Source organism: Mustela nigripes, chromosome 14 (assembly GCF_022355385.1).
Source record: "Mustela nigripes isolate SB6536 chromosome 14, MUSNIG.SB6536, whole genome shotgun sequence".
Classification (NCBI taxonomy): Eukaryota; Metazoa; Chordata; class Mammalia; order Carnivora; family Mustelidae; genus Mustela; species Mustela nigripes.
In genome coordinates this window covers 85,633,023-85,657,001 of record NC_081570.1, presented here as the reverse complement: position 1 = coordinate 85,657,001, position 23,979 = coordinate 85,633,023, and the positions used below count along the sequence as shown (strand labels likewise).

General features: G+C 37.9%; 1 protein-coding gene and 1 pseudogene across 3 annotated transcripts in view; both read right to left on the bottom strand.

Moving 5' to 3' along the window:
* Nucleotides 1-5,080: 5,080 nt before the first annotated feature.
* RTCA (RNA 3'-terminal phosphate cyclase) overlaps nucleotides 5,081-23,979 on the bottom strand; it is a 26,236-nt gene continuing 7,337 nt past the window's right edge. For all 3 annotated transcript variants that reach the window (XM_059375508.1, XM_059375507.1, XM_059375509.1), the window contains 8 exons: nucleotides 23,308-23,431; nucleotides 22,852-22,910; nucleotides 21,317-21,458; nucleotides 20,596-20,720; nucleotides 18,569-18,627; nucleotides 11,614-11,708; nucleotides 9,323-9,427; nucleotides 5,081-5,443 (listed from right to left, as the gene is read on the bottom strand). In XM_059375508.1, the coding sequence (XP_059231491.1) occupies nucleotides 5,342-5,443; nucleotides 9,323-9,427; nucleotides 11,614-11,708; nucleotides 18,569-18,627; nucleotides 20,596-20,720; nucleotides 21,317-21,458; nucleotides 22,852-22,910; nucleotides 23,308-23,431 (811 nt within the window). In that variant the 3' untranslated portion in view covers nucleotides 5,081-5,341. The remainder of the gene's footprint in view (nucleotides 5,444-9,322; nucleotides 9,428-11,613; nucleotides 11,709-18,568; nucleotides 18,628-20,595; nucleotides 20,721-21,316; nucleotides 21,459-22,851; nucleotides 22,911-23,307; nucleotides 23,432-23,979) is intronic.
* On the bottom strand, nucleotides 6,505-8,045 carry LOC132002235 (large ribosomal subunit protein eL33-like; annotated as a pseudogene).

Sequence of the window (23,979 nt, the reverse complement as noted above, 5' to 3'; positions counted from 1 at the left end):
TCACATATATACTGACATGTATTTACTTATTTCTCCTCTTTAGTTTGAATAAGGAGTGCTCTTGGTGGCTAACTTTACAATTTACTCTATATGTTATAGAATATTCAGATGGGATTCAATAAAATAGAAAATAACACTACTCAGAGACTGCTATGGTGACTGCTGGGACTTTGGGCCTCTTTTCTGAGGAAAAAGATGGAAAAAACTTGGTAGAAGGGATGGTTGTATCTTGCTAGGCAAAAGCAAAAAGACATTAATGTTGTTGAAAGACAGAAACACGTAAATGGATAATGAATGACCAAAATGACAGATCTTGCTATTTAAGCTCTCAGCTCCAAGTATACCTTTCAAAGCTCTGTCCAACTCTGTTTTTGTATGTAAATTATATAATTTCCAGACTCCTATGCCTGTTGGCTTCTGGTTTGGTTCCACAAAAGGGAAACCTGGGTGGAGCATGGAAGACAGATGAGAGAAAAAGCTCTTCCTTCTAGTTCCTGTCAGGATTGCTCCAGCTACAGTGGCAGCAAACTGAGGCCCCAAGTCCCCTTCAGCTGGCCCTGCCACATAGTCTGCAGTGCCTCCTTGGCAGCAGGAATACTTGCCCCACTGTGCTCCCTCACCTGCAGGGCCAACCCGTGGGCACCTGTCTGGGGGCATCCTTCTCCTTGAGAGTCTACCAGCTGCAATGCTCCTGCCATCTCATCACCAGCTAAAATGTACCCCTTCTTAAGAAATCTGGTCATCAGGGACACCTGGGTGGCGCAGTTGGTTGAGCGGCTGCCTTCGGCTCAGGTCATGATCCCAGCGTCCTGGGATCGAGTCCCACATCGGGCTCCTTGCTCTGCGGGGAGCCTGCTTCTCCCTCTGACTCTGCCTTCCACTCTGTCTGCCTATGCTCGCTCTCACTCACTCGCTCTCTGACAAATAAATAAATAAAATCTTTAAAAAAAAAAAAAAAAAAAAGAAATCTGGTCATCAGCCCCAAGAGAATACCTCCTTCAAACTCACAGGCTCTGGTGACACCAGTTTTATTAGTCAGGGTTCTCCAGAGAAACTGTAGATGTTATACACACACGTACAAAGGAGAAAGAGAGAGAGAGATGGAGGCTGAGAAGTCCCACGATCTGCCATCTGCACACTGGGGACCCAGGAAAGCCAGTGGTGTAGTTCAAAGGCCTGAGAGCTAAAGAGCCAACGGTGGAGATTCCAGTCCAGACGAGAAGACCTAAGGATTAAGAGCACTAAGGACAGGAAAAGATTGATGACCTGGGGCCAACAGTTACTCACAGAGGGAATTCAACCTTCCTTTGCCTTGTTGTTCTATTCAGGTCTTCAGTGGGTTAGATAAGGCCTGCCACACTGGGAAGGACCCTCTGCTTTACTCAGTTCACCAAATCAGATGCTAATCTCTTCTGGAAATACCCTCAGAGATATACAGAGAAATAATCTTTTACCAATTACCTAGGCATCAAAATTTTTCATCCTAAGTGTCAATAGTTATAGCAAAAAAATCTCATTTCATTTTATGAATGTGGCCATTTTCAAATAAAACTATTCCATCACTTTCAAATTTGTCCACTGGACTGATATCCACTAGCTCCAATAAAAGAAACACATTTCGATTCTCTCATAATTTTATATTTTTATGCTTAAAAGTTCACCTTGTCCTATTTCTCTGCAATAAAAATATGCATATTAATTTGCATTCCTTTAAAACATTCAGAGAACAAAAGACTCTTAAAAATGTTTTAAATTTATCCTGGCTTGATTAATTACAATTCGTATTACTATAAAGATAAGCATTACAAATGTGTTTTGAATGTAAAAGTAAAATTTAATGGATGTAGATCTCTTAATGAGATTGATTGCTAGATTTTTTTGTTGTTGTTGTTTTGGTCCTGGGATAGAATCCCGAATTAGGATTATAGCTCAGCACAGAGCCTCCTTCTCCCTCTCCCTCTGCCCCTCCTCCTGCTCATGCACTTTTCTCTCTGTCTCACTTTCTCAAATAAATCAATGAGATAAAACTAAATAAATGAAAAATAAAGATTTATTTATTTGAGTGAAAGAAAGAGAGAGAGAGAGAGGAGGGAGGGGCAGAGGAAGAGGGAGAAAGAATCCCAATCAGGCTTGACACTCAGCACAAGGCCGACTCAGGGCTTGGTCTCACCATCCTGAGATCATAACCTGAGCCTAAATCAAGAGTCATACACTCAACTGACTGAGCCACCCAGGCTCCCTGGTGTTGGTTTTTGTTTGTTTGTTTGTTTGTTTTTTGTTTTTTTTTAAAGTAAGCTCTATGCCCAATGTGAAGCTTGAACTCACAACCCCAAGATACATGCTCTATTGACTGAGCCAAACAGGCACTCCAGATTGATGCTTTTTTTTAAAAAAATTAGATCATGTATCTGTGGTACTGAGATGAAGCAGAGCTCACCAGAAATCAATTGCAAAACAGGTTACTAAGCAAGTGTGGAGCTAAAAATCTATATATTAATAATTATGTGCATGTTTACAGAATGTTAAATATGTAGAGATGCTAAAATACACTCCATATGGTAGGAATGAATAAAAAGCAAAGAAGTAACTGATAATTCCTACTAAGCTATAAACTCCCCAAATTTAAAAAAACAAAAAAAACAGATTTAAACTTTCTAGTAGCCTCTGGCAAAGCTAATGAAAATATTTCTCCTAACAGTCAGAAAAATATTTTATTTAAAGATGTAAGGTTGATCTGTAGGAAGTAAACACTGATGCTTTCACCTCCTTACTTAAAATCATGCAACTATATAAAATAAGATGCAAATTTATATCTTAGTTTGAATAGGATTTTCAGAGACTAATATTTCAAACTGTCCCTTTATTTGGTGCCTTGGAGATTTTCTTATACTCTGGGGAATGCACTGTTGTAAAAATAGGATGGATTAAAAAAATACACTTTTCTTTTGTAAAGAGTAAAATGGTAGTTTTGAGAAATAAGCTAAAAAGGAGAACCTGCAAAGTCCTTCTTTGACTGCAGGCAACTCAATTTTAGGTGGAAGTATGTATTTTAACAGAAAAATTTAGAAACAAAAAACTACTGTCATCTCCAAACTTGAAATTCATGGGAAGGCTCTGTGAAACTTCAAGCCATTTGAAGGCTACTGGTTTAAAAAATATTCTTGACTGCCACTGTACATATAGCACCAAATCAACAAAATTACTTGTATTAAGAGGTCTTAAAAAACAGAAAAAAGAAATATCTGAAAGAGACTTTAAAACACAGAAGTAGAAACAGTAATACAACTTCCAACTCAGGGACAACAGTCTGTCTTCCCCAACATTACTGCCAGCCCTGCCTAGCACTATGACTAGCACACTGCAAGAGCTTAATGGATAGTGAATAATAGCATATAAGCAAAGTAAATATAAAAAGAACAAGAAGGGGGCACCTGGCTAGCTTAATAGTAAGAACATGTTGACTCGGGGTCCTGAGTTTGAGCCCCATGTTGGGTGTAGAGAGAACTAAAAACATAAATAAACTTTAAATAAATAAATAGGTAAAACAGGAAGGCATCAAGACAACAACAGAAATTAAATTACACAGGTATAGTGATTGACAACAACAAACTAACAGTTAGTAAAGAAAATGAGCATAGCATTATTAAGATTATAAAAGAAAAAAAAATAAAACCAACAATGAGAGTGGGGAATAAAGAGAAAAACAATTTTCTTTGGGAAAAATAAATAGAAATTCAAATCACTTCTAGGACTTTGCAAAAATTTCTTTGCAATCCCACCTTCATTTTACCTGAGCTGAGGCTTAAAAACAGCGATGGAAGCCAAGATTAATCATAATCTCATCATGTACACAGCTGACCTTAAATCTCTCATTATAAAATTCCCAATTTCATTTTTTTTTTAAGATTTTATTTATCTTAGAGACAGAGAGAGAGAGTGGGCGTGCAAGAGAGAACAGGAGTAGAGGGAGAGGGAGAAGCAGACTTCCTGCTAAGCAGGGACCCTGACATGGGGCTTGATCCCAGGACCCCGGGAATCATGATCTGAGCCAAAGGCAGTCGCTTAACAGACTGAGCCACCCAGGCGCCTCCAAAATTCCCAATTTCTGTGTTCCAGCCTCCTATTTAACCCTGTCACATGCCTTGCCAGAAGCAGCAAGGGTCATGTTACCCTAAAAACCCATTAAATTTATCACAATCCCTCCGAAAACTACACTAAAAGTACAGTTTTACTCTAACATAGAAAGACACTCCACATCTCCTCATCTGTTATAGAGAAGAGCTCATAAAATTCATCTACTTCATGACAACATAATCAGCAAGTGATACTATCATCATATCTTCAGAGCAAATTCAACCCAATCATCTGAAGCCGCACAAATCACAGATATCATAATCATGATTATAGACACCGGAGTAATGTTTTTCATTACACTGTTTTCTACAGACTAATTCAGCACTTTCTGAATGTATTATAATACCATCCCCGGGATCCATATCTTGGACTCTGTTTTAATCCTCCCTGGATAAAGTCCAAAACAGAACCAAGTTTAAAAGACTTCCTCACTGTATTACAGGACAGTATAGTTAGCTGATAACACCAAACCGGTTTCATCTAAGTCACAACCTCAACTGCCTGCAGCAACCAGGAAGTAATCTAAATGCGGAAGGCGACTAGGTATTAGATAATAGAGTGTGATGAAAGGCACACTCTGTTCTAAAGGTGCTCTATTATTTTTTAATTAGATTTTGAGTCTGTTGAATATTTTGAAAGCCTAACAAAAACATAACAAGGCTGAAAATTTGGACAGATTTACTAGGGTTCAAATTTTGCAATCCTCATTGTTAGATTTTAAAACATTCCACAGATTCAAAATTCCACAGAAGGTACACATAATCTGAATGAGAAAGTGCTTATTAAATGTTATTGTTGACACAGCAAGTACTTGTGCAAAAAGCTGTCTCATCATACTTTACATAAGGTTTTGGTAAAGTGATTAGAACCAGATCCAAATTACAGACCAAATCTACATCCCTGACTTAATCTATTATATAAGAAGAAAAACACACTTCAGGTGGAATGAATGTTCTATTTCAATACTTTAATACTGAAATCAGCTATCATACACATCCATCAGCTCTTTTATTTCCTTGTCCTTATCTCAGGAGATAGTCAAGGTAAGATTAATTTGATGAAGAATTCTCAGCAAATCTACAACACTCTGTACTTCATCTCCATGCTTATGTCAGATTCTTTAATAAGTTACTTCTTATTCATTGTTTTCTAGTATTTATGGATTAGTGCAATACATCACTGAGGTATTATTTAAAAGGCAAATACCCTATAGATACGGATTTGTCATTCCAATTCCTTGGCATTCAATAATATAAGTGTCTTTAGATGCATCTTCTTCATCTTCTGATTTCTTCACAGAGAATTTAGCCTGAAACCAGAGAAGTGTTTCGTATATAAGTAATAAGAGGAGGGATGAAAGGAGAGCCCACAAATCCTACTTAAAAAGTCAGGTAATTAATATCTAACTCATTTTATTGAAGCAGCTAGAGGCACAAAGATCAAATGACTCATGAGAAATTCAGTAGTCTGGATATAAAATGTTTTGCTCCAGAACCATGACTCTTGTTCAGAAATAATGCTTGTGCAGTTCTGTCAGAATGTATAGTCTGCCAGAATGTATAGCGACTCCGTAACCACTGAATCAAAATCCCAGGATGTCTGTAGGCTAGGCAATCATCATTTTTAAAATCTCAACTGTTAACTGTAACATACCTTCACTGCCTACTTCCTAAATTTTTTCTAAAACGGGGCACTGAAGCATTTATACTTCTCTTATTTTGTCAAGTATCAAGTTTTCAATCTCCCTCAAATTTTTCTTGCCAATTTTATTCCCTAAATATGCTATTCAAAAAAAATTTAGTTCAGAGAAGGAAGGTGGGGGGAGGTTCTTCATCTTTACTGGCTTAGCAGTGTTATTTTTGACTTGCTAACGGATTCAAGTTTGGCTTTGAAATATACAACCTCCATCACTGTATTCTGGAAACTTTTTTTTTTTTTAAAGCTACTGTGTTCATTCTAACAAAACAATTAAAATCAAAACAACTGAGTGGGTTTAATTTGTAGCAAAGGGATTTCAAGGGTGCCTAAAACCTTAGGATTCTATAAAACACCATTTGAAAACCATCACTCTGGGGCCCTGTTAAATAATAATATTCACAAATTATTCCAGTTTCAGTTTTATGTGGCAGTGTACTGATAAACAGTAATACTGAAAATTATTGCTGAAAGAATACACACTGAATTCTGAGCTATATAGCCAAATTATTTATGTAACTATATATGCATAAATATTTCCTCACACTGTAAGCATTATATAAACATGAAACATAGGAACAGTCAAGGAAACCATTTCTAACCTATATACAAACATATTGAAAACTACAAAAATTTAGAGCTGAAAGGAGTCTTAAGGGATTATGCACCAGTCTCTGATTTTACAGATCAATTATCTGCACAGAGGAACAGAAAGACAAAGCAGCTCACCCAACGTCCCTCAGTTAAAAGACAACAAAGCTAAAAAGAAACCAGAGCTATAAATGCCAGGTCACAGTACTTTTCACTGGGTACTCACTTCAAATAACATGTCAGCGTCTATTGCATGCAAAGTATTATAAAACAGAAGATCAAATGAATACAACTTGGTCCCTACTCTCAAGGAGATCATAGCCCACAAAGAAAGACAGCATTAATGGAAATACAGCATTATGGAAATACAGCATTAATAAAAAAATAAAAAATACAGCTAACGATCTCTCGATATCAAATATAATTTGCTTTTAATTCCTATTAGCCTTTTCCTACAACTGAACCAAATTTTATCCAAGCTTTTTTCTTTTTTTTAAAGACTTATTTATTTATTTTATTTTATTTTTAATTTTCAAATTTTTTTTTTTTACAAAAGAACAAATCTACACCTTTACTTACTTCTCATTAAATTTAAATCCTTGAGGTGTACAGCATCACACGGATTCTGTGGCCAATGGCTTTAGCAAGAAGGTTGCTTTATAATTTGGCACGAACCATGCTGCTGTTTCCATGAGCACAAGTTACTTTTCCCCAGATTACTCTGGTTTTGTTTGGTTTGCCACCAGGAGTCACTGCATTGTTCTTTGCTTTATACACATAAGCACATCTCTTGCCTAGATAGAATTCCATTTCATCTTGAGCATATACACCTTTGATTTTAAGAAGAGCTGTGTGCTCCCTCTGGTTGCGGAGACCCCGCTTATAGCCAGCAAAAATGGCCTTGGACCACAGACTTCCAGACATTATTTGGCGTTTTAGAGGAGTCCTGTTCCCAGCAGGCCTCCACAAGCCCCACAATGCCAGAAAAAGCTTATTTATTTATTTTAGAAACAGAGAGAGAGAAAGAGCACAAGCAGGCGGGGCAGAGGGAGAGGGAAAGAGAATCTCAAGCAGACTCTGTACTGAGTGCAGAGTTTGATGTGGGGCTCGATCTCACAACCGTGAGATCAAAACCTGAGCCAAAACCAAGCATCGGACACTTAACAGACTGTGCCACCCAGGTGCCCCTTATCTATGCCCCCATGTTATTAAAAATCGTGCAAATAAACTGGAGAGAGTAGGGTAACAGTGACTTTGTGCTTAGTCCACGTTTATAGTGGCATTTTTTTAAAACAGTGTGACTTACAATTTTTAAAACTACTTAAGGTCAGCACCTTCATAAAATTCTGACTTATAAATTTTATATCACTTTATGAAATTACAAAGACTATAGCAAAATGGAACTATGCAAAGTTACTGGAAAAGGCAAGAAATGAAGCTGTGTGCATTAAGTGTAAAAAAAAAAGTACAAAGAGAAAACACTTTTCAGGGGAAAATACCTAAAAGTCAACAGTGGTTTTACTAGCAAAAGGGAATTATGGCACTTTTTTCCCCTTATTTTCCAAATTTTCTATAAAGAAATTATATTAATTCCAGATGAGATAAACATGTCACTTTTTTTTATTTTTTTTTTATTTATTTTATTTTTTTATTTTTTTAAAGATTTTATTTATTTATTTGACAGAGAGAAATCACAAGTAGGCAGAGAGCCAGGCAGAGAGAGAGAGAGAGGAGGAAGCAGGCTCCCTGCCGAGCAGAGAGCCCGATGCGGGACTCGATCCCAGGACCCTGAGATCATGACCTGAGCCAAAGGCAGCGGCTTAACCACTGAGCCACCCAGGCGCCCGTCACTTTTTTTTAAAAAAGTAAAATAAAAGTCACTTTTTAAAAAAAGGTACAATACTAAATCTTATTTCACTAAAAACTGTAAATCTAGTCTTACAAAAGTTAAGAGGACTGGTATGAAAATTTCAGCAAATATTCCATTCTACCACAGAATCACAAGAAAATGAAACATATAAATTATTATATAAATATTTAAGTTTATGGCCAATTATAAATCCCCTATGATTTGATTTCATAGTTCTCACCAAAACATCTTTACTCTGTAAGGCAGTACCACCTGTGGGCTCTGATTTATGCTTTCCTGGGTTTACTCAAAGTACAGTTCTGCCACTAAGAAACTATAGTCTTGAGCAATTAATTGAATCCCTCTACCTTACTTTATTCACATGGAAAATGGGAATAATAATAAAGAGCCATCTAAAATGGTTATGCAGGGTGCTTGGGTGGCTTAGTGGGTTAAAATGGTTATGCAGAAGTGCACCTGGATGGCTCATGAGCAGCTGATTCTTGATTTTGGCTCAGGTTGTGATCATGGGATCTGGGGATTGAGCTCCATGTCAGGCTCCACACTTGGCAGGGAGACTGCTTGAGATTCTCCTTCTCCCTCTGTCCCTCCTCCTAGCTCTTGTGCTCTTTCTAATAAGTAAATGAATCCATACAAATAAGTAAATATGGGGTGCCTGGGTGGCTTAGTCAGTTAAGCCTCTGCCTTCAGCTCAGGTCATGATCTCAGGGTCCTGGGATCCAGCCCTGCATTGGGCTCCCTGCTCAGTGGGGAGCCTGCTTCTTCCTCTCCCTCTGCCCTTCGCCCTGCCTGTGCTCCCTCGTTCTCTCTTTCCCTCTCAAATTAAGAAATAAAATCTTAAAATAAATAATAAAGTGCTTATGCAGAATAAGATGATGCAAGTAAATTGCTGAGTTAGCTCAATGTCTACCACACAGGAAGTACTAGGTGAGTGACAGCAATTATGATTATCATTAAATTTTCTGTCTATTACAACCTGACTCAAAACTGGCTACAATAAAAATCAATTACTCTCACTAATGGAATACTCACCTTTGCTAGTTGTTCAGCAAAATGTATAGCCGTTTGTGTATGGAGTGTAACTGGTCCTGTTTTTATTCTGGAAACTCCACAGGCTAATGCCATGAAAATGATCAGCTATTAAAAAAAGAACAAAGAAGAAAAATTTTGCATGTTTACTAGTATTTGGAGTTAAAATTCTACTCCTTACCACATGAAAATACTATTAGAAATCAAAAGAGCTAAAAGAATTTCTACTTCTTTCTATTATTCTGAAGATGATAAAAAACCTGTGTCACCTGCAGTCTGTGATATCGTACAGAAATGCTTAGCAGCAGTTGTTAACATAGGTTCTCTAAAATTACTGTTTAAGAATAAAATATAGAGTTAAAAGCTAATAATCTATTTAATCAGACCAACTGTCTCTACAAGCTGGAATATGACAAACTTCTTCCACTCTCTAAAATTACATTTTAACAGGTAAATAAATATACTAATACAGAATTACTGGGAGTACAGAGTACACCAGGGTAAGAAAAGACTGGAAACAAGGGAAATTGTCTTAAGAAACTAGTTAAAGCAGTGGGTGGGGGGTGGCACCCAGCTGGCTCAGTCAGAGGAGCATTCAACTCTTGATCTTGGGGTTGTGAGTTCAATCCCCACGCTGAGGGTAGATTACTTAAAAATAAAATCTTTAAAAAAGAAAGAAAGAAAGAAAAAACTCGTTAAGAAATCCTGAAGAGTATATTTTTAAATACAGATTGCTAATTTGAGATTAAGGAGAAAAAAGTGTGGTAGAAAAAAAGAAAATATATCAAGATAGTGGACCATAAAAAGATCTTACTTGGAAACATTCACCAGTATCTCTCCATGTAAGTAGATATGTTAAGTTTCAGAGGTCTATGACACATCCAAGTGTAAATACTGACAGAAGCAAGGGATATGAATTTGGAGTTAAGGAGAAAAGCCTGAGCCAATGATATAAATTTGGGAATTGTTTGTATACAGATGGTACGTAAGCTGTGACACGGGACAAAATAACTGAGGAAGTGAATACAGATACAAAAAAGATGCATGAGCCTGAGCCTAGGGATTCTCCAAAATTTAGAAGTTGAGAAGATGAATACAATAGTAATAACAAACTAGCAAAAGACTAGAACACACAGCCAGGGAGAAAAGAAAGATAATAATGTTTCAGGGAGCAACTGAGCCTGGGTGGCTCAGTTGGTTCAGATCTGATTTTGGCTCAGATCATCTCAGGGTTGTGAGATCTAGCCCTGTGTCAGGCTCTGTCCTGGGTGTGGGCCTGCTTAAGATTCTTTCCCTCTCCCTCTGCACCCACCACTGACTCTAAATAATTTAAAAATTAAAAAAAGAAAGCAAGTGAGGAAAATATTTCAAGAAGGATAGAGTGATCCGTTGGGCCAAATGCTATAGCCAGGTCAAGCTGAAAACTGAAATTTGAGGTATGTAATTGCAGAATATTTAAAAACTGGAACTAAGACATGCCAATTAGTCTTCAAAAGTCAATGATTAAAATTTATATTCAGACTTAATCTCAGCTGGTCCACCTGAGACCCCCTGAAATTCAACCCTAGTTCCCCACATGGTCCCACTTCCGCTCCAACAAGATGAAAGAAACTATCATGAGCCAGGAGAAACTCCCCAAACTGCAAGCACAAGTGTGCATTGGTGGGAAAGGAACTGCTCACCGAAAGAAGAGGGTGGTTCATAAAACTGCTACAGCAGATGATAAAAAACTTCAGTTCTCCTTAAAGAAGTCAGGGATAAATAATTTCTCTAGTATTGAAATGAATATGTTCACAAACCAAGGAACAGTGATGCACTTTATCTTTTTTTTTTTTAATTTTATTTATTTTTTATTTGACAGAGAGAGCGATCACAAGTAGGCAGAGAGGCAGGCAGAGACAGAGGGGGAAGCAGGCTCCCTGCTGAGCAGAGAGCCCGATGCGGGGCTCGATCCCAGGACCCTGAGATCATGACCTGAGCCGAAGGCAGCAGCTTAATCCACTGAGCCACCCAGGCACCCCCAGTGATGCACTTTAACAACCCCAAAGTTCAGGCATTGCTGGCAGCAAACACTTTACCACCATTACAGGCCATGCTGAGACAAAGCAGCTGACAGAAATGCTACCCAGTATCTTAATTCAACTTGGTGCAGACAGGCTGACTAGTTTAAGAAGACTGGCTGAAGCTCTGCACAAACAATCTGTGGATGGAAAAGCACCACCTGCTACCAGAGAGGAGGAGGATGATGATGAAGCTCGGGATCTACAAGGTTTCTCTCCAGCGGGCATGCTTACCTGGTCCTGCAGATACTCATCCACAGCGCCCCCGTGTCTGAGATTTGCTAAGAGCATTTCAGCAGCTTCAATTCCAACCTTGTCTGCATTTACACCTAGGACAGACACGACAGGAAAAAACTAAATTATGAAGAGGCAAAAAGTTGAATTAATATATCCCAGTTAGCACTGGTATAACATTTTTTTAGGCCTCTGCATTCACCCAATGCAATTTTTAGGATAAGACCTTTAAAATACGTAAGTCTTCTGGGAGCTTAGCACAGGCAAATCATTTGTATCTTTAAATGAACCTAGTGGAGGAAAAATCAGGCTGCTTTGGCCCTGTTTTAAAAGTACTAATTATGAGGGACGACTGGGTGGCTCAGTTGGTTAAGTGTCTGACTCTTGGTTTTAGCTAAGGTCATGATCTCGGGGTCACATGGGGCTCTGCACTCAACATGGAATCTGCTGGAGATTGTCTCTCTTTCTCCTCTGCCCCTCTTGTTTGTACACTCTCAAAATAAATAAATCTTTAAAAATTTTTTAAAAATAAAAGTACTAATTAGGAAACCAATTTATAACCAAGTTATGATCCCATAATGCTATGCTTCAACTTCAAAATTTAAAATTTGCAGTTTATATGTATTATAATTCATCTACAGGCAATTCTATTAGAATTAAAGGATTTTTTAAAAGTCAGAATTAATTTTCATCTAAGGAAGAACAGATAAAAATTCTCATATGAAAAAAAATTCTCATATTAAATACTATAAAATTTTATTCCTTTAAGACTTAAACAGGCATTATCTTATTTTGAAAATAAGACAAAATATTTATCACCATCCCCTACTCCCTGCTTCTCCACATGCCCCAAATCTTTATACAATGCTGAATACAAAATAAGGCTGTAAAAAGTAGTAGAATATCAAATGATTTTTTTTTTAAGATTTGTATATTTATTTGAGAGAAATAGAGAACAAGCAGGGAGAGGTGCAGAGGGAGAGAGGGAGAGAATCCTCAAGCAGATTCCCTGATAGGCGCAGAGCCCGACCCAGAACTGGATTCTAGGACCCTGAGATCATGACCCAAGCTGAAATCAAGAGTCAGCTGCTTAACCGACTGAGCCACCCAGGTGCCCCTCAAATGTTCTTTTAAAGTATTTACTTTAAACCAGAAGAAGCCCCTGGCTATAATGTCTTTTAAGGCATGAGAATGTGGTTAGTTTTTATTTCTATTTTATATTTGGAAATTCATTTGATTACATATATACTTCAGTAAGATTTCCCAGAAAAGTGGAATATTCACAATTTTAACTGTTTTTCCTTACAATGGTTACTATAATATAATAAATATCTTCACAATATCCATCAGTCAGGTACATAACTGAATGAAGTGACTTGGAACATGTGGTATGAATCTCAACTACTCAGCCTCTTCTCTTTCCTCTTCCAAGTGGAGATGGAAATGGAGATGATAAAAGCTGCAAAGTTGTTACAGGTATTAGAGGTAATATTTACAAAGCTGTATATTACCATGACTGGTTCATAATAAACTATTAATAATAAGTTAATACTGAGTACCTAATATGTGTGTCCTACCACTAAGTAATAGTAACTGGTTCCTTTGGTAAGGCAACTTAAAAAAATACTCATATATTAGAGAATCAGAGGATAAGCAGGTACTAAGCTGTAAGGTATAAACTATATCCCCAATGAAAGTTCAGAAAAGGAAAAGATTATAGGTTCTAGAACAATTAGAGAATGTTTCATGGAGCATAAAGGACTCACATGAGTTCTTGAAGAATGGCTAAAGCGTGCACAGAGGATGAGGGAGAAGGAAAGAATTTCTGGCTTGGCAGTATTAGTGAGCAGCAGATGGGCTAATAAGATTTCTCTGCCAAGTGGTGAAGTACTTCCCAGAGCCATTCACACTCCCTCTCACCCAGCCACCTTGATAGTGAATAACGGTACAAATGGATCTACATCATTACCAGCTATTACTAGAGGTCTGTGGCAACTCAACAAAATGAAGTATATATAAGAAATCTGCTTATTAGTACTATTCTACACAAAAGAGCAAAACTCTAATTTCCTCTAAAATGTTAATGCTTTTCTATGGACAAATAATCATCTGGTATTTTGGGTATTTCTTAAAAAGGTCTCAATTTTGATGGTTTGTAACAGCTAATTAAAATTCACATTCAATGATTTGGGTGTTTTCTAGCTTATAAAAAGGACAATATTACAAAATGGTTATAGATTAAAAAGAGAAGGTCAAAGGATTGATTTTAGGACATTAGAGGGATACCACGAATTACCACATATACTGAAGGAGGGAAGGAAAGTGCTTACTCTAACCTGGGCAATTTCCACACGCAGGAAACAGGGACTGATTAACCAGAGGCACAAGTCATCTTAGCTGACCATTGTGCCACCACAGCAAAGAACATAACTAACTGAGCAGCACCTGGGCAGCTCAGGTGGCTAAGCGTCCGACTCTTGATTTCAGCACAAGTCATGATCTCAGGGTTGTGAGATGGAGCATATAGCTTAAGATTCTCTCTCTCCCGGGCGCCTGGGTGGCTCAGTGGGTTAAGCCGCTGCCTTCGGCTCAGGTCATGATCTCAGGGTCCTGGGATCGAGTTCCACATCAGGCTCTCTGCTCAGCAGGGGGCCTGCTTCCCTTCCTCTCTATCTGCCTGCCTCTGTCTACTTGTGTTCTCTGTCAAATAAATAAATAAAATCTTTAAAAAAAAAAAAAAAACAAAAGATTCTCTCTCTCCCTTTCCCTCTGCCCCTCTCCCCCACTCACTCTCTCTCCCTCTAAAAAAAAATTAAAATTTAAATTTAAAAAAATGTTTAAAGAACATAACTAACTGAAAGACAAGAGCAAGCAAATAATACACAACAATGTAAAGACAAAATATATCTGTCCATACTGCCATCAAATAAAGTTGGAAGAGGTCCTGACATACAGCTAGTGGTCCAATCTCATTTTTCAGAAAAGGAGAGCCCAGAGTTGCCATGCAGAATCATGGCGGGCCTGAATATTCCGTCCTCTCATTCTCAGTCTCGTGGTCTGTTAAAACACACTGCCTCCATCCAAAGCCCCAGGATTCTCACACAAAACCAAACCTCACTTTTGTTACAACATCAAAGAATGTTACAGCTGGAAGGACTTGAGAGATTCTCGAGGCTAAGTCTCTCACTCAATATATAAGGAAATAAAGATCAAATTAGTTTTAGTAACTGAGACAGTGAAAAATGACTAGTTCACAGGTTACTGTTTCTACCACAACCAATAGCATGGACAAGCAGCTAATGTTGCTTCAGGTAATAACTCTTAGACATTAGCATTCAGGGTCTGGTAATGTTCTGGTTAACTTCAGTCAGAAATGAAAGGGGACATTTTCTCCATCAGAAATGAAGGGGAACGATGCAAGCTACGACATTCTCTCTGATATCCTTAAATATATACGCAAACTAAGCTGAGCGATAAGACCCCAAGTTGCCTTGGCATTAACTAATGACATCTCATTTGACATCTATGCCTACTTGGAAACAAGGGAGAGCACCAGCAGGAGTCAGTCACTCTGAGCAAGTATGTTGCCCTATCATCTATTCCCTCCTTCTGTTATAATTCTAGAAATAAGTACTGTGCACTCTGAAACTGTATTGTCCAAAGACAACGTCAAAGTAAAAGTGGTCTCATATGACGAGGTAAGAAAAAGTGTTGATGGAATAGTAGACATTTTTCAGAGCTGACCAGCAAAGTTCATTCTAGGTGTTGCTGATAACAGAGTACTGATCGCTTTACAATCTCAATGCAACATATCTAAAACTATCATCTACGCTGGCAAACTAACTCCACCTCCTATATCACAATTTGTAAGTGTTTCCAACTAGCCAAGCTAGCCTTCCTCACTTCCCATATGCAACTGGTCACCAAATATCTACTCCCCGTCCTGATACCCTTGTTATCGGAATTCCCCTCTCTAGTCCCAGTCACCGCTTTCCTTCGTATAGGCCCTCACCATTTCTGACCTGAACAGCTACAACAGTCTTGTTCTCCTGCCTCCAAAATGGTTTTCTTCTTATTCTCCAAATATCTATCAGAATTATCTTTCTAAAGATCTGATATTACATTCCTCTGTAAAATCTTTATGTTTTCATGATGAAACTCAAAGTCCTTTCCACGGCCTATGAAGTGCTTCAACATCTGGCCACTGTTAACCTCTCTAACCTCATCTCCACTCCCCCACTCCAGATCCTGTACCTGTCATACTTGGCTGTACTGCCCAAATAGAGAATACAACTCTTTTATGTTAGCACTGTCCCATGTCCTTCCTCCTTAGCTCACTTTGTCATCTGGCTAATTTCTACTTATCTACAGAACCCTTTGGAGGCTCGCTGAATGGCAGATGCCAGATTTGGAGTCAATCATCCCCCAAAGGAGAATTATCTGTTCTTCCCCTGTGTTCCTATGGTACCCTGGGAATAGCAAAATTGTACCTGTCTTATCTTCTCTGCCAGACTAAGCCAGGAAGCAGGACAGTGGCTCTTCCACTATGACCATAGACTACACTACCTGGCACATCTTGGTACCCAATGAAGTCATATTCTACTCAATGCCTGTCCAGCACTTATCACGTATTACATGGGCTTCTAGTCCCTGCTTTATATTTTCCATTATCTTTGCTTTCTCAAGACTGTTAGGTACAGGGAAGAATCAATGTGGTTCACTATCCATGTTGATTCCTCCCCATATCTAACAAGAAATTAGCATACTCTAAATGTATCCAGTGAGCTTGTTTTTTTTCCCCCAAATTTATTTACTTACTTATTTTTTACTGTGTTATGTTAGTCACCATACAACACATCATTGGTTTTTGATGTAGTGTTCCATGATTCATTGTTTGCGCATAACACCAAGTGCTCCATGCAACACGTGCCCTCCTTAATATCCACTGCCAGGCTCACCCATCCCTCCACCCTCCCCTTTAAAACCCTGTTTGTTTCTCAGAGTCCACCGTCTTTCATGGTTTGTCTCCCCCTCCGATTTCCCCCAACACCCTTCTCCTCTCCATCTCCCAATGTCTTCCGTGTTATTCCTTATGCTCCACAAGTAAGTGAAACCATATGATAATTGACTCTCACTGCTTGACTTATTTTACTCAGCATAATCTCCTCCAATCCTATCCATGTTGATGCAAAAGTTGGGTATTCCTCTTTTCTGATGGCTCCAGTGAGCTTGTTAAAACAGATTCTTGGGCCCAACTTCCAGAGATTTTAATTTGATAGATATGAAATAAACCCCCAAACTCATATTTCAAACAAATTCCAAGATAATGCTGATATGCTGCTGGTCCACCAGTCACACTTTATATAGCACAGTTTTAAATAGAATTCAGTTATGTCATATTCATTATGTCATTATGATTTTACTTATTGCATTATGTTGATAAGATCTGATACCCAACTGGTATCTACATCTACCAAGTGAGTAGACTATGATTTACCTGAAATTTTTTTATTTTTGGCAGTAATAAATGTGTTTAAACAGAACTGCAAGGGTAAGTACCTTTTATTTATTTATTTTTAAAGATTTTATTTATTTATTGACAGAGAGAGATCACAGAGGCAGGCAGAGAGAGGGGGGGAAGCAGGCTCCCTACTGAGCAGAGAGCCCCATGTGGGGCTCAATCCCAGCACCCTGAGATCGTGACCTGAGCCAAAGGCAGAGGCTCAACTCACTGAGCCACCCAGGTACCCTGGGGAAGTACCTTTTAAAGATCTACAAAGTAGCAATAAAGTAAGCAGCTACCACACAAGTAAGAAGGAGTCCAGTGAGAAGTGACCTCAGTGGCAAAAGTAACTTCAAATATTACAATCCAATGTATACACGTATCTCCTCTCCCAAATATACTAAATCTTAACTACACTTCCCTTTCACAAAAGTATTCAGTTTTTTGAAATCACCAATGTAATAACTAATGCAGGGAAGATTCACCAATAGACACTAAAACCACTGCATGAAAGCTGTAGAGGAATAAGATAATCAAATGGTCTCAAAGTATTATCCCAGATGACTTTATTACTTTTAAAAAGGGAAAGGATTTATAGCCAACAGACCTGGAAGACATTGCTTTAACCAAGTGATTACAGCCAGCTTTATCAAAAAAAGACAAACTGACATTATCACCTACCCTGCTTTGATACAATGGAATGCACCTATTCCTACAAAAATTTTTCACCTGAATATATCTAATCATGAGACAATCAGACAAATCCAAATTGTGGGAAATTCTATGAGAAAATGGCCTGGACTTTTCAAACTGTCAGTATCATGAAAGAAAAAGCAAGGTGAAACTATTTTGTAGTAGGAAAGAAACTAAGTATAGAAATTCACAGACCTGTACCCCTGGGGCTAATAATACATTATATGCTAATAAAAGATTAAAAATTAAAAAAAAAAAAGAAAAGAAATTAAGTAGACATGACCAACTAGCTGAGTGGTCAAAAAAAACCAAAAACACTGCTGTAAAAAATATTCTGGAAACAACTGGTTACATCTGAATATAACAGACAAATTCTCTGGGTGTAAAATGCTATTGTGATTACTTAGGTATTACTCTCTGGACATCCGTACTACAGTATTCAAGGGTACGACAGTATCTGCAACTTACATTGAAATAGTTCAGAAATTCACAAACTTGTAGCTAAAAGTTCACTACTGATAAATCTTGGAGAACAGCGGATGGATGTTCATTAGCTGTTCAACTTTTCTATAACTGAAATTTTTCTAAGTATAAAGTCAGGAGAAAGACTGAAAATCTAGCTGACTCTAAAACATAATCTATTAACCATATCCTTTTACACTTACCATCAATCATGCTAGAACATTCAAATCCTAACAGATAATTAAAAAATTTTACACTAGCACTGGAAATTGTGGACCCCCATTCATTTATCTGTACCTCGTTTACCAAGTGATGATCCAGCAAACAAACAGCCAGTGGATGTCTCAGCAATAATGCTATATAGGAAAAAAGAAAAGTATTACTATCTATGATATGTTCTAAAATTATATGCAAATATAATACAGTGGAATAGTGATTATTTATAAGTATGTAGAATTATATCTATCTAGTAAATTGCAAAAGTGAAATTCTCTATATAGGGAGCGGAACAACTAGCATAGTCCAACTTCATCAGAGCATCAATATCCTTCAGCACTACTGACAAGAAGTCACACTAGATTCTAATCGATTTACATACAAGGAATGACTCTCCTTGAAGTTCTGCCATCCACAATAAAAGATACCATTTCTACTATACTATATTTTATGAGGGGCCCCTGGGTGGCTCAGTGCATTGAGCATCTGACTCTTGATTTCAGTCACCAACTCAGGGTTATGAGATCAAGCCCTATATGGGGCTCTAAGCTCAGGGCAGAGTATGCTTGGGATCTGTCTCTCTCCCTTCCTCTGCCTCTCTCCCCACTCGGGCTCTCCCACTACCTTAAAATAGACTGCTATATACTTAGGATGTTTTATATGAACCTCATGGAAACCACAAAACTAAAATGTTGGTACACAGAAAATAAAGAAAACACCAAGAGAAAGAACACTACCAAAAGTCATCGATCACAAAGGGAGCAAGAGAAGAACACAAGAGAAACAGAGGACTACAAAAACAACCAGAAAACAATTAACAAAAGGGCAATAAGTATATATCTATCAATAATTAATTACAAAGCCAGTAGCAACTCAAGTGTCCATTAATAGAGGAATAGCTAAAGAAGATGTGGTACGTATATACACAGTAGAGTATTAACTCAGCCATAAAAAACGAGATCTTGCCATTTGTGTGCTAAGTGAAATAAGTCAAGACAAAGAGAGACAAATAGCACACAATTTCACTTCTATGTGGAATCTAAAAAACAAAAGTGCAAACAGATCCATAAATACAGGATAAACTGAGGGTTGTCAAAGTGGAAGGGATGGGGGATGGGCAAAATGGGAGAAGGGGAGTGGGAGATACAGGTTTCCAGTTATGGAATGAGTAAGCCACGGGGATGAAAGGCACAGCATAGGGAATACAGTCCATCGTATTGCAATGGCATCATAAGGTGACAGATGGAAGCTGCATTCATGGTGAGCAAAACATATTGTCAAATCACTATATTATATATATACTTCAATGCCAACTACACTTCAATTAAAAAAAGGAAAGATCTTTCTACAGAAATGTTTGGTTTTGCTTTAGTTTTTACTTTTATTATTATTTTTTAAGATTTTATTTATTTGAGAGAGAGAGAGCATAAACAGGAGCAGCAGCAGAGAGACAGGGAGAAGCAGGCATTCCACCGAGCAGGGAGCCTGATGTAGGGCTCCATCCCAGGACCCTGCAATCATGACCTCAGTTGAAGGCAGATGCTTAACCCACTGAGCCACCCAAGTACCCTGTTTTATAGTTTTTAGATAGAACTATCAAATGTAGGACATGCATTTAAATCCTTTAACAGAAACTCTGAAAGATACTTTTCATCCACAAGAGACACTCTCATACTTCAAAAGATTAAAGCATTTTTATATTTAAATCAATAACAACTAATTAAATTAATATAATTATTTTCTAAATAGATCTTTGCCAGATCTAACATTTACATGTCAATGGACTTCACATTTGAGGTACAGAAAAACAACTGGAAATGTCTCTCTTAGGATCAGCTTCAAAGACTAACTTCTGATTAGTTTAAGAGCTATCTTAAGAGTGAAAGAACTCTTACAACGTAATGAAAAGCAAACCATACCCAGAGAAAAATTCTGAATAAAATAATGGTCTTAATTCATAATACTGCTGTTTTAGGTAGGAATGTCCTTAAAAATATGTATTTTTAAAAGTGTACTATTTCAACAGAAAAACTACAGATCTTTCACTTAAACAGGATAATTATTTCAGAGCTCTCAATCAATACCCAGGAAAAAGTGTATTGTCTCACATTATTCCATTTCCATTGCCAAAGGCTTGGTCTTTAGGTTCCTGAACAGGCTGGATGTTAACATAAAGATCCCTAATCTCCTTTCTGATGCATCTTACAGCAGCCGCTGCCATATCTTTTGCTACCTATTGTGGCAAGACAGAAAAATAGAATAAAAGAAATTAATGATTATTTTGACAATTATTTTCAAGCCTTCAAAGGAACATACAATAATTAATAACTTTTATGTGCATTATATAAAAACTAGACTTTCAAGAGTAAAAAGCATAGATATTTAGGAAAATTTTTTAATGAAAAAAATCTATTAAAAAATTATGTGCATTAGGGGGAACTGGCTGGCTCAGTCAGTAGAGAATGCAACTCTTTTTTTTTTTTTTTTAAGGTTTTATTTAATTACTGGAGAGAGAATGAGAAACAGAGCATAGAGGGAGAAGGAGAAGCAGATTCCCCACTGAGCAGGGAGCCCAATGAGGGACTCAATCCCAAGACCCTGGGATCATGACCTGAGCCAAGGGCAGACACTTAACCAACTAAGCCATCCAGGCACCCCATGGACTGGAGCATGCAACTCTCAATCTCAAGTGTTTAAGTTCTAGCTCATGCTCAGCATACAGAGTATTTAAAAATAAAATCTCAAAAAAAAAAAAAAGAGTGCTTTCAAGAATTTCAAAATTTATTATGACATAATACCAAGACCCACATACACTTCCAGACAACTTACTTTAAATGGCAAAACACCAGCAACAAAAGCTCTTCCATATATCTTAGTCACAGAGCCACGGTCAGTTAAATTTATTGGATTCAACTGTTTAACTGGTGACATTCGGACAATCACTTCACCACCCCCTTTTGGGTAGTAGCCCCTACAGAAAGTATAACAAACACTCACATAAACTGCTTGTACAACAAAAATAAAGCTAAACGTTTACAATAAAATAACATGTGAATGATCTCCAAACATATAGTTCATGTTTGAAATTTCCAAGTAATGTTTTGAGTCTGTGCTGTCCAATATGGTAGCCACAGACTGCATGTGACCATTTAAATTTAAATGTCATTTAAAATTCAGCTCCCAAGTCACACCGGCCACATTTTAAGTGCTCAACAGTCGTATGCAGCTAGTGACTACTATACTGGGCAGATAGGGAACATTTCCCTCAACGCAGAAAGTTCTTTTTGACTGTGCTGTTTTAGAATATAAGCACCTTGACAGAAGCACCTTGTCCGTTTTGTTCCTGCTATATTCCAGTGCCCTAAAATAACATCTGGCAAGAAGGAGGTCCTCAGTAATATATGATGAATACTGAAGTAGCTAAACACTAACAAAACTGTAACTCAAATACTGAGTGTCACTTTATTCTATAGAGGACGCTGGCAACATAAAGAAGAGAGTAACAGCGCTCCTATACACAAGGAGCTCCCCATCTGATAAATACATGGCCACAAAGACAACCTACTAGACCACATCATGCTGTAAGAAGACCACAAGAGAGGTGCAAATATGAATTCCAACAGAGACACACCCATGGACAATTCACACAAGAAATTACAGGTTACACTATGAAAAAATATAGGATTTCTAGTTTTTAAGAGAGCAGGAGAGGAAAAACATGACCAAAGAATGAAAGCCCAAAGGCAGAGTAGGTTTAAAAAGCAAGTAAACGTGTGTTAGAATACATGGGGGGTGGGGTGCAGGGAATGAAGCTAGAAAGGTAAACTGGAACAATGGACCAAGACTGTAGCACACTTAAATGCCTCATGAAGAAATCAGGCTTTGTTTTAACCAACTGAGCCACCCAGGCGTCCTCAGGCTTTATTTTTATGTGGCAGAAGGGAAGCCTTGGAGAGAAATAATCTGAAAAATCAATGTGTTTCTTTGGAAAATAACCGATCTGCATTGTGGAGGAGAGTCCCTTTTATGACCCTGCCATGCTTAATCCACTTTCTGCACACAGAAAGTACTCAGTCTGTGTTGAGCATGGGTAACACCAGACGTGAAGATCCCTCAGTGTAGCGATTCCCTTGAAAATATTTCTTCCTAGAAACAAGCAAACACCATATGTGGCTGCTTTCAAGGCCCCATGCCCCCCTGCTGCTTTCTGTTTTTAAGCCCAGGAAGCACAATTATTTCCTACAAACTCTATTTCCTAATTACTACAAGAAGTAGTGGGTTCCAGAATAATTCTCTAATGTCTCGTTTTCCCACAATTTTAAGTATAAATAGTGGGTCGAAGGGCTATTAAATAAGTAACTTACCTCATTTTAATATCACAATTAAATTTGAAACCAAATTTTTCCACAATTGGCTTGAAAACCTGAAAAATCAGTTTATTGTTACTTAAACCACAAATATTCACTGATTCAACACGCATATTTATTAAACAAAAGTGCTCTGCACTGAGCTGGCAAAAAGGCACTATGGATAAATACTGATACAAAAATACGTAGGAGAATTCTATTTTTCAAATAAAATAACTGATATATAAACCAAAATTAAAAGTTTAACATTTAATTAGTCACTATGAACATTGTTCTAAGATACAACACAAAATCTAAACACAATCCGTTACCCTCTCCCACAAAAGAACTAGACACCATGAAAAAATGAACAGGTATGCACACAAACCACTCAGGATATATTAAATAGAGGACAGAGATTCAGAAGAATACATGAGAGATCATCTCAAGTTCATCAACAACAAAGGCCCTTACCATAGCTGTGTAATCAATCTGTGGTGCCATTTCAGCATTCGTTCCACCTTTTAAACGAAGCTCTGATGGAGAAGCAGCAAAGAGAACACAGGGCATTGAGACCTGCATCAAGAGGCATACACTCCTAAGAAGGCAAAACAGGGTTAGCCACATTTTCTTTCTAAAGTCTCAAGAACATGGTGTTACTACACATCAAAATGAGCCGAGCACAGACAACTGGGAAGGCAGGTATGTAACCTCAAGTCTAAAGTTTAAAAACAACCCATTGAAAAAGAGGGGGCACACTTGGCTGGCTCAGAGAGTAAAGCATACAACTTTTTTTTTCTTTCTTTTCAGTATAACAGAATTCATTGTTTATGCACCACACCCAGTGTCCCATGCAATACGTGCCCTCTATAATATCCACCACCTGGCTCCCCCGACCTCCCACCCCCCTGCCCCCTCAAAACTCTCAGATTGTTTTTCAGAGTCCATGGTCTCTCATGGTTCATCTCCCCTTCCAATTTCCCTCAACTCCCTTCTCCTCTCCATCTCCCCATGTCCTCCGTGTTATTTGTTATGCTCCACAAATAAGTGAAACCATATGATAATTGACTCTCTCTGCTTGACTTATTTCACTCAGCAAAGTCTCTTCCAGTCCCATCCATGTTGATACAAAAGTTGGGTATTCAT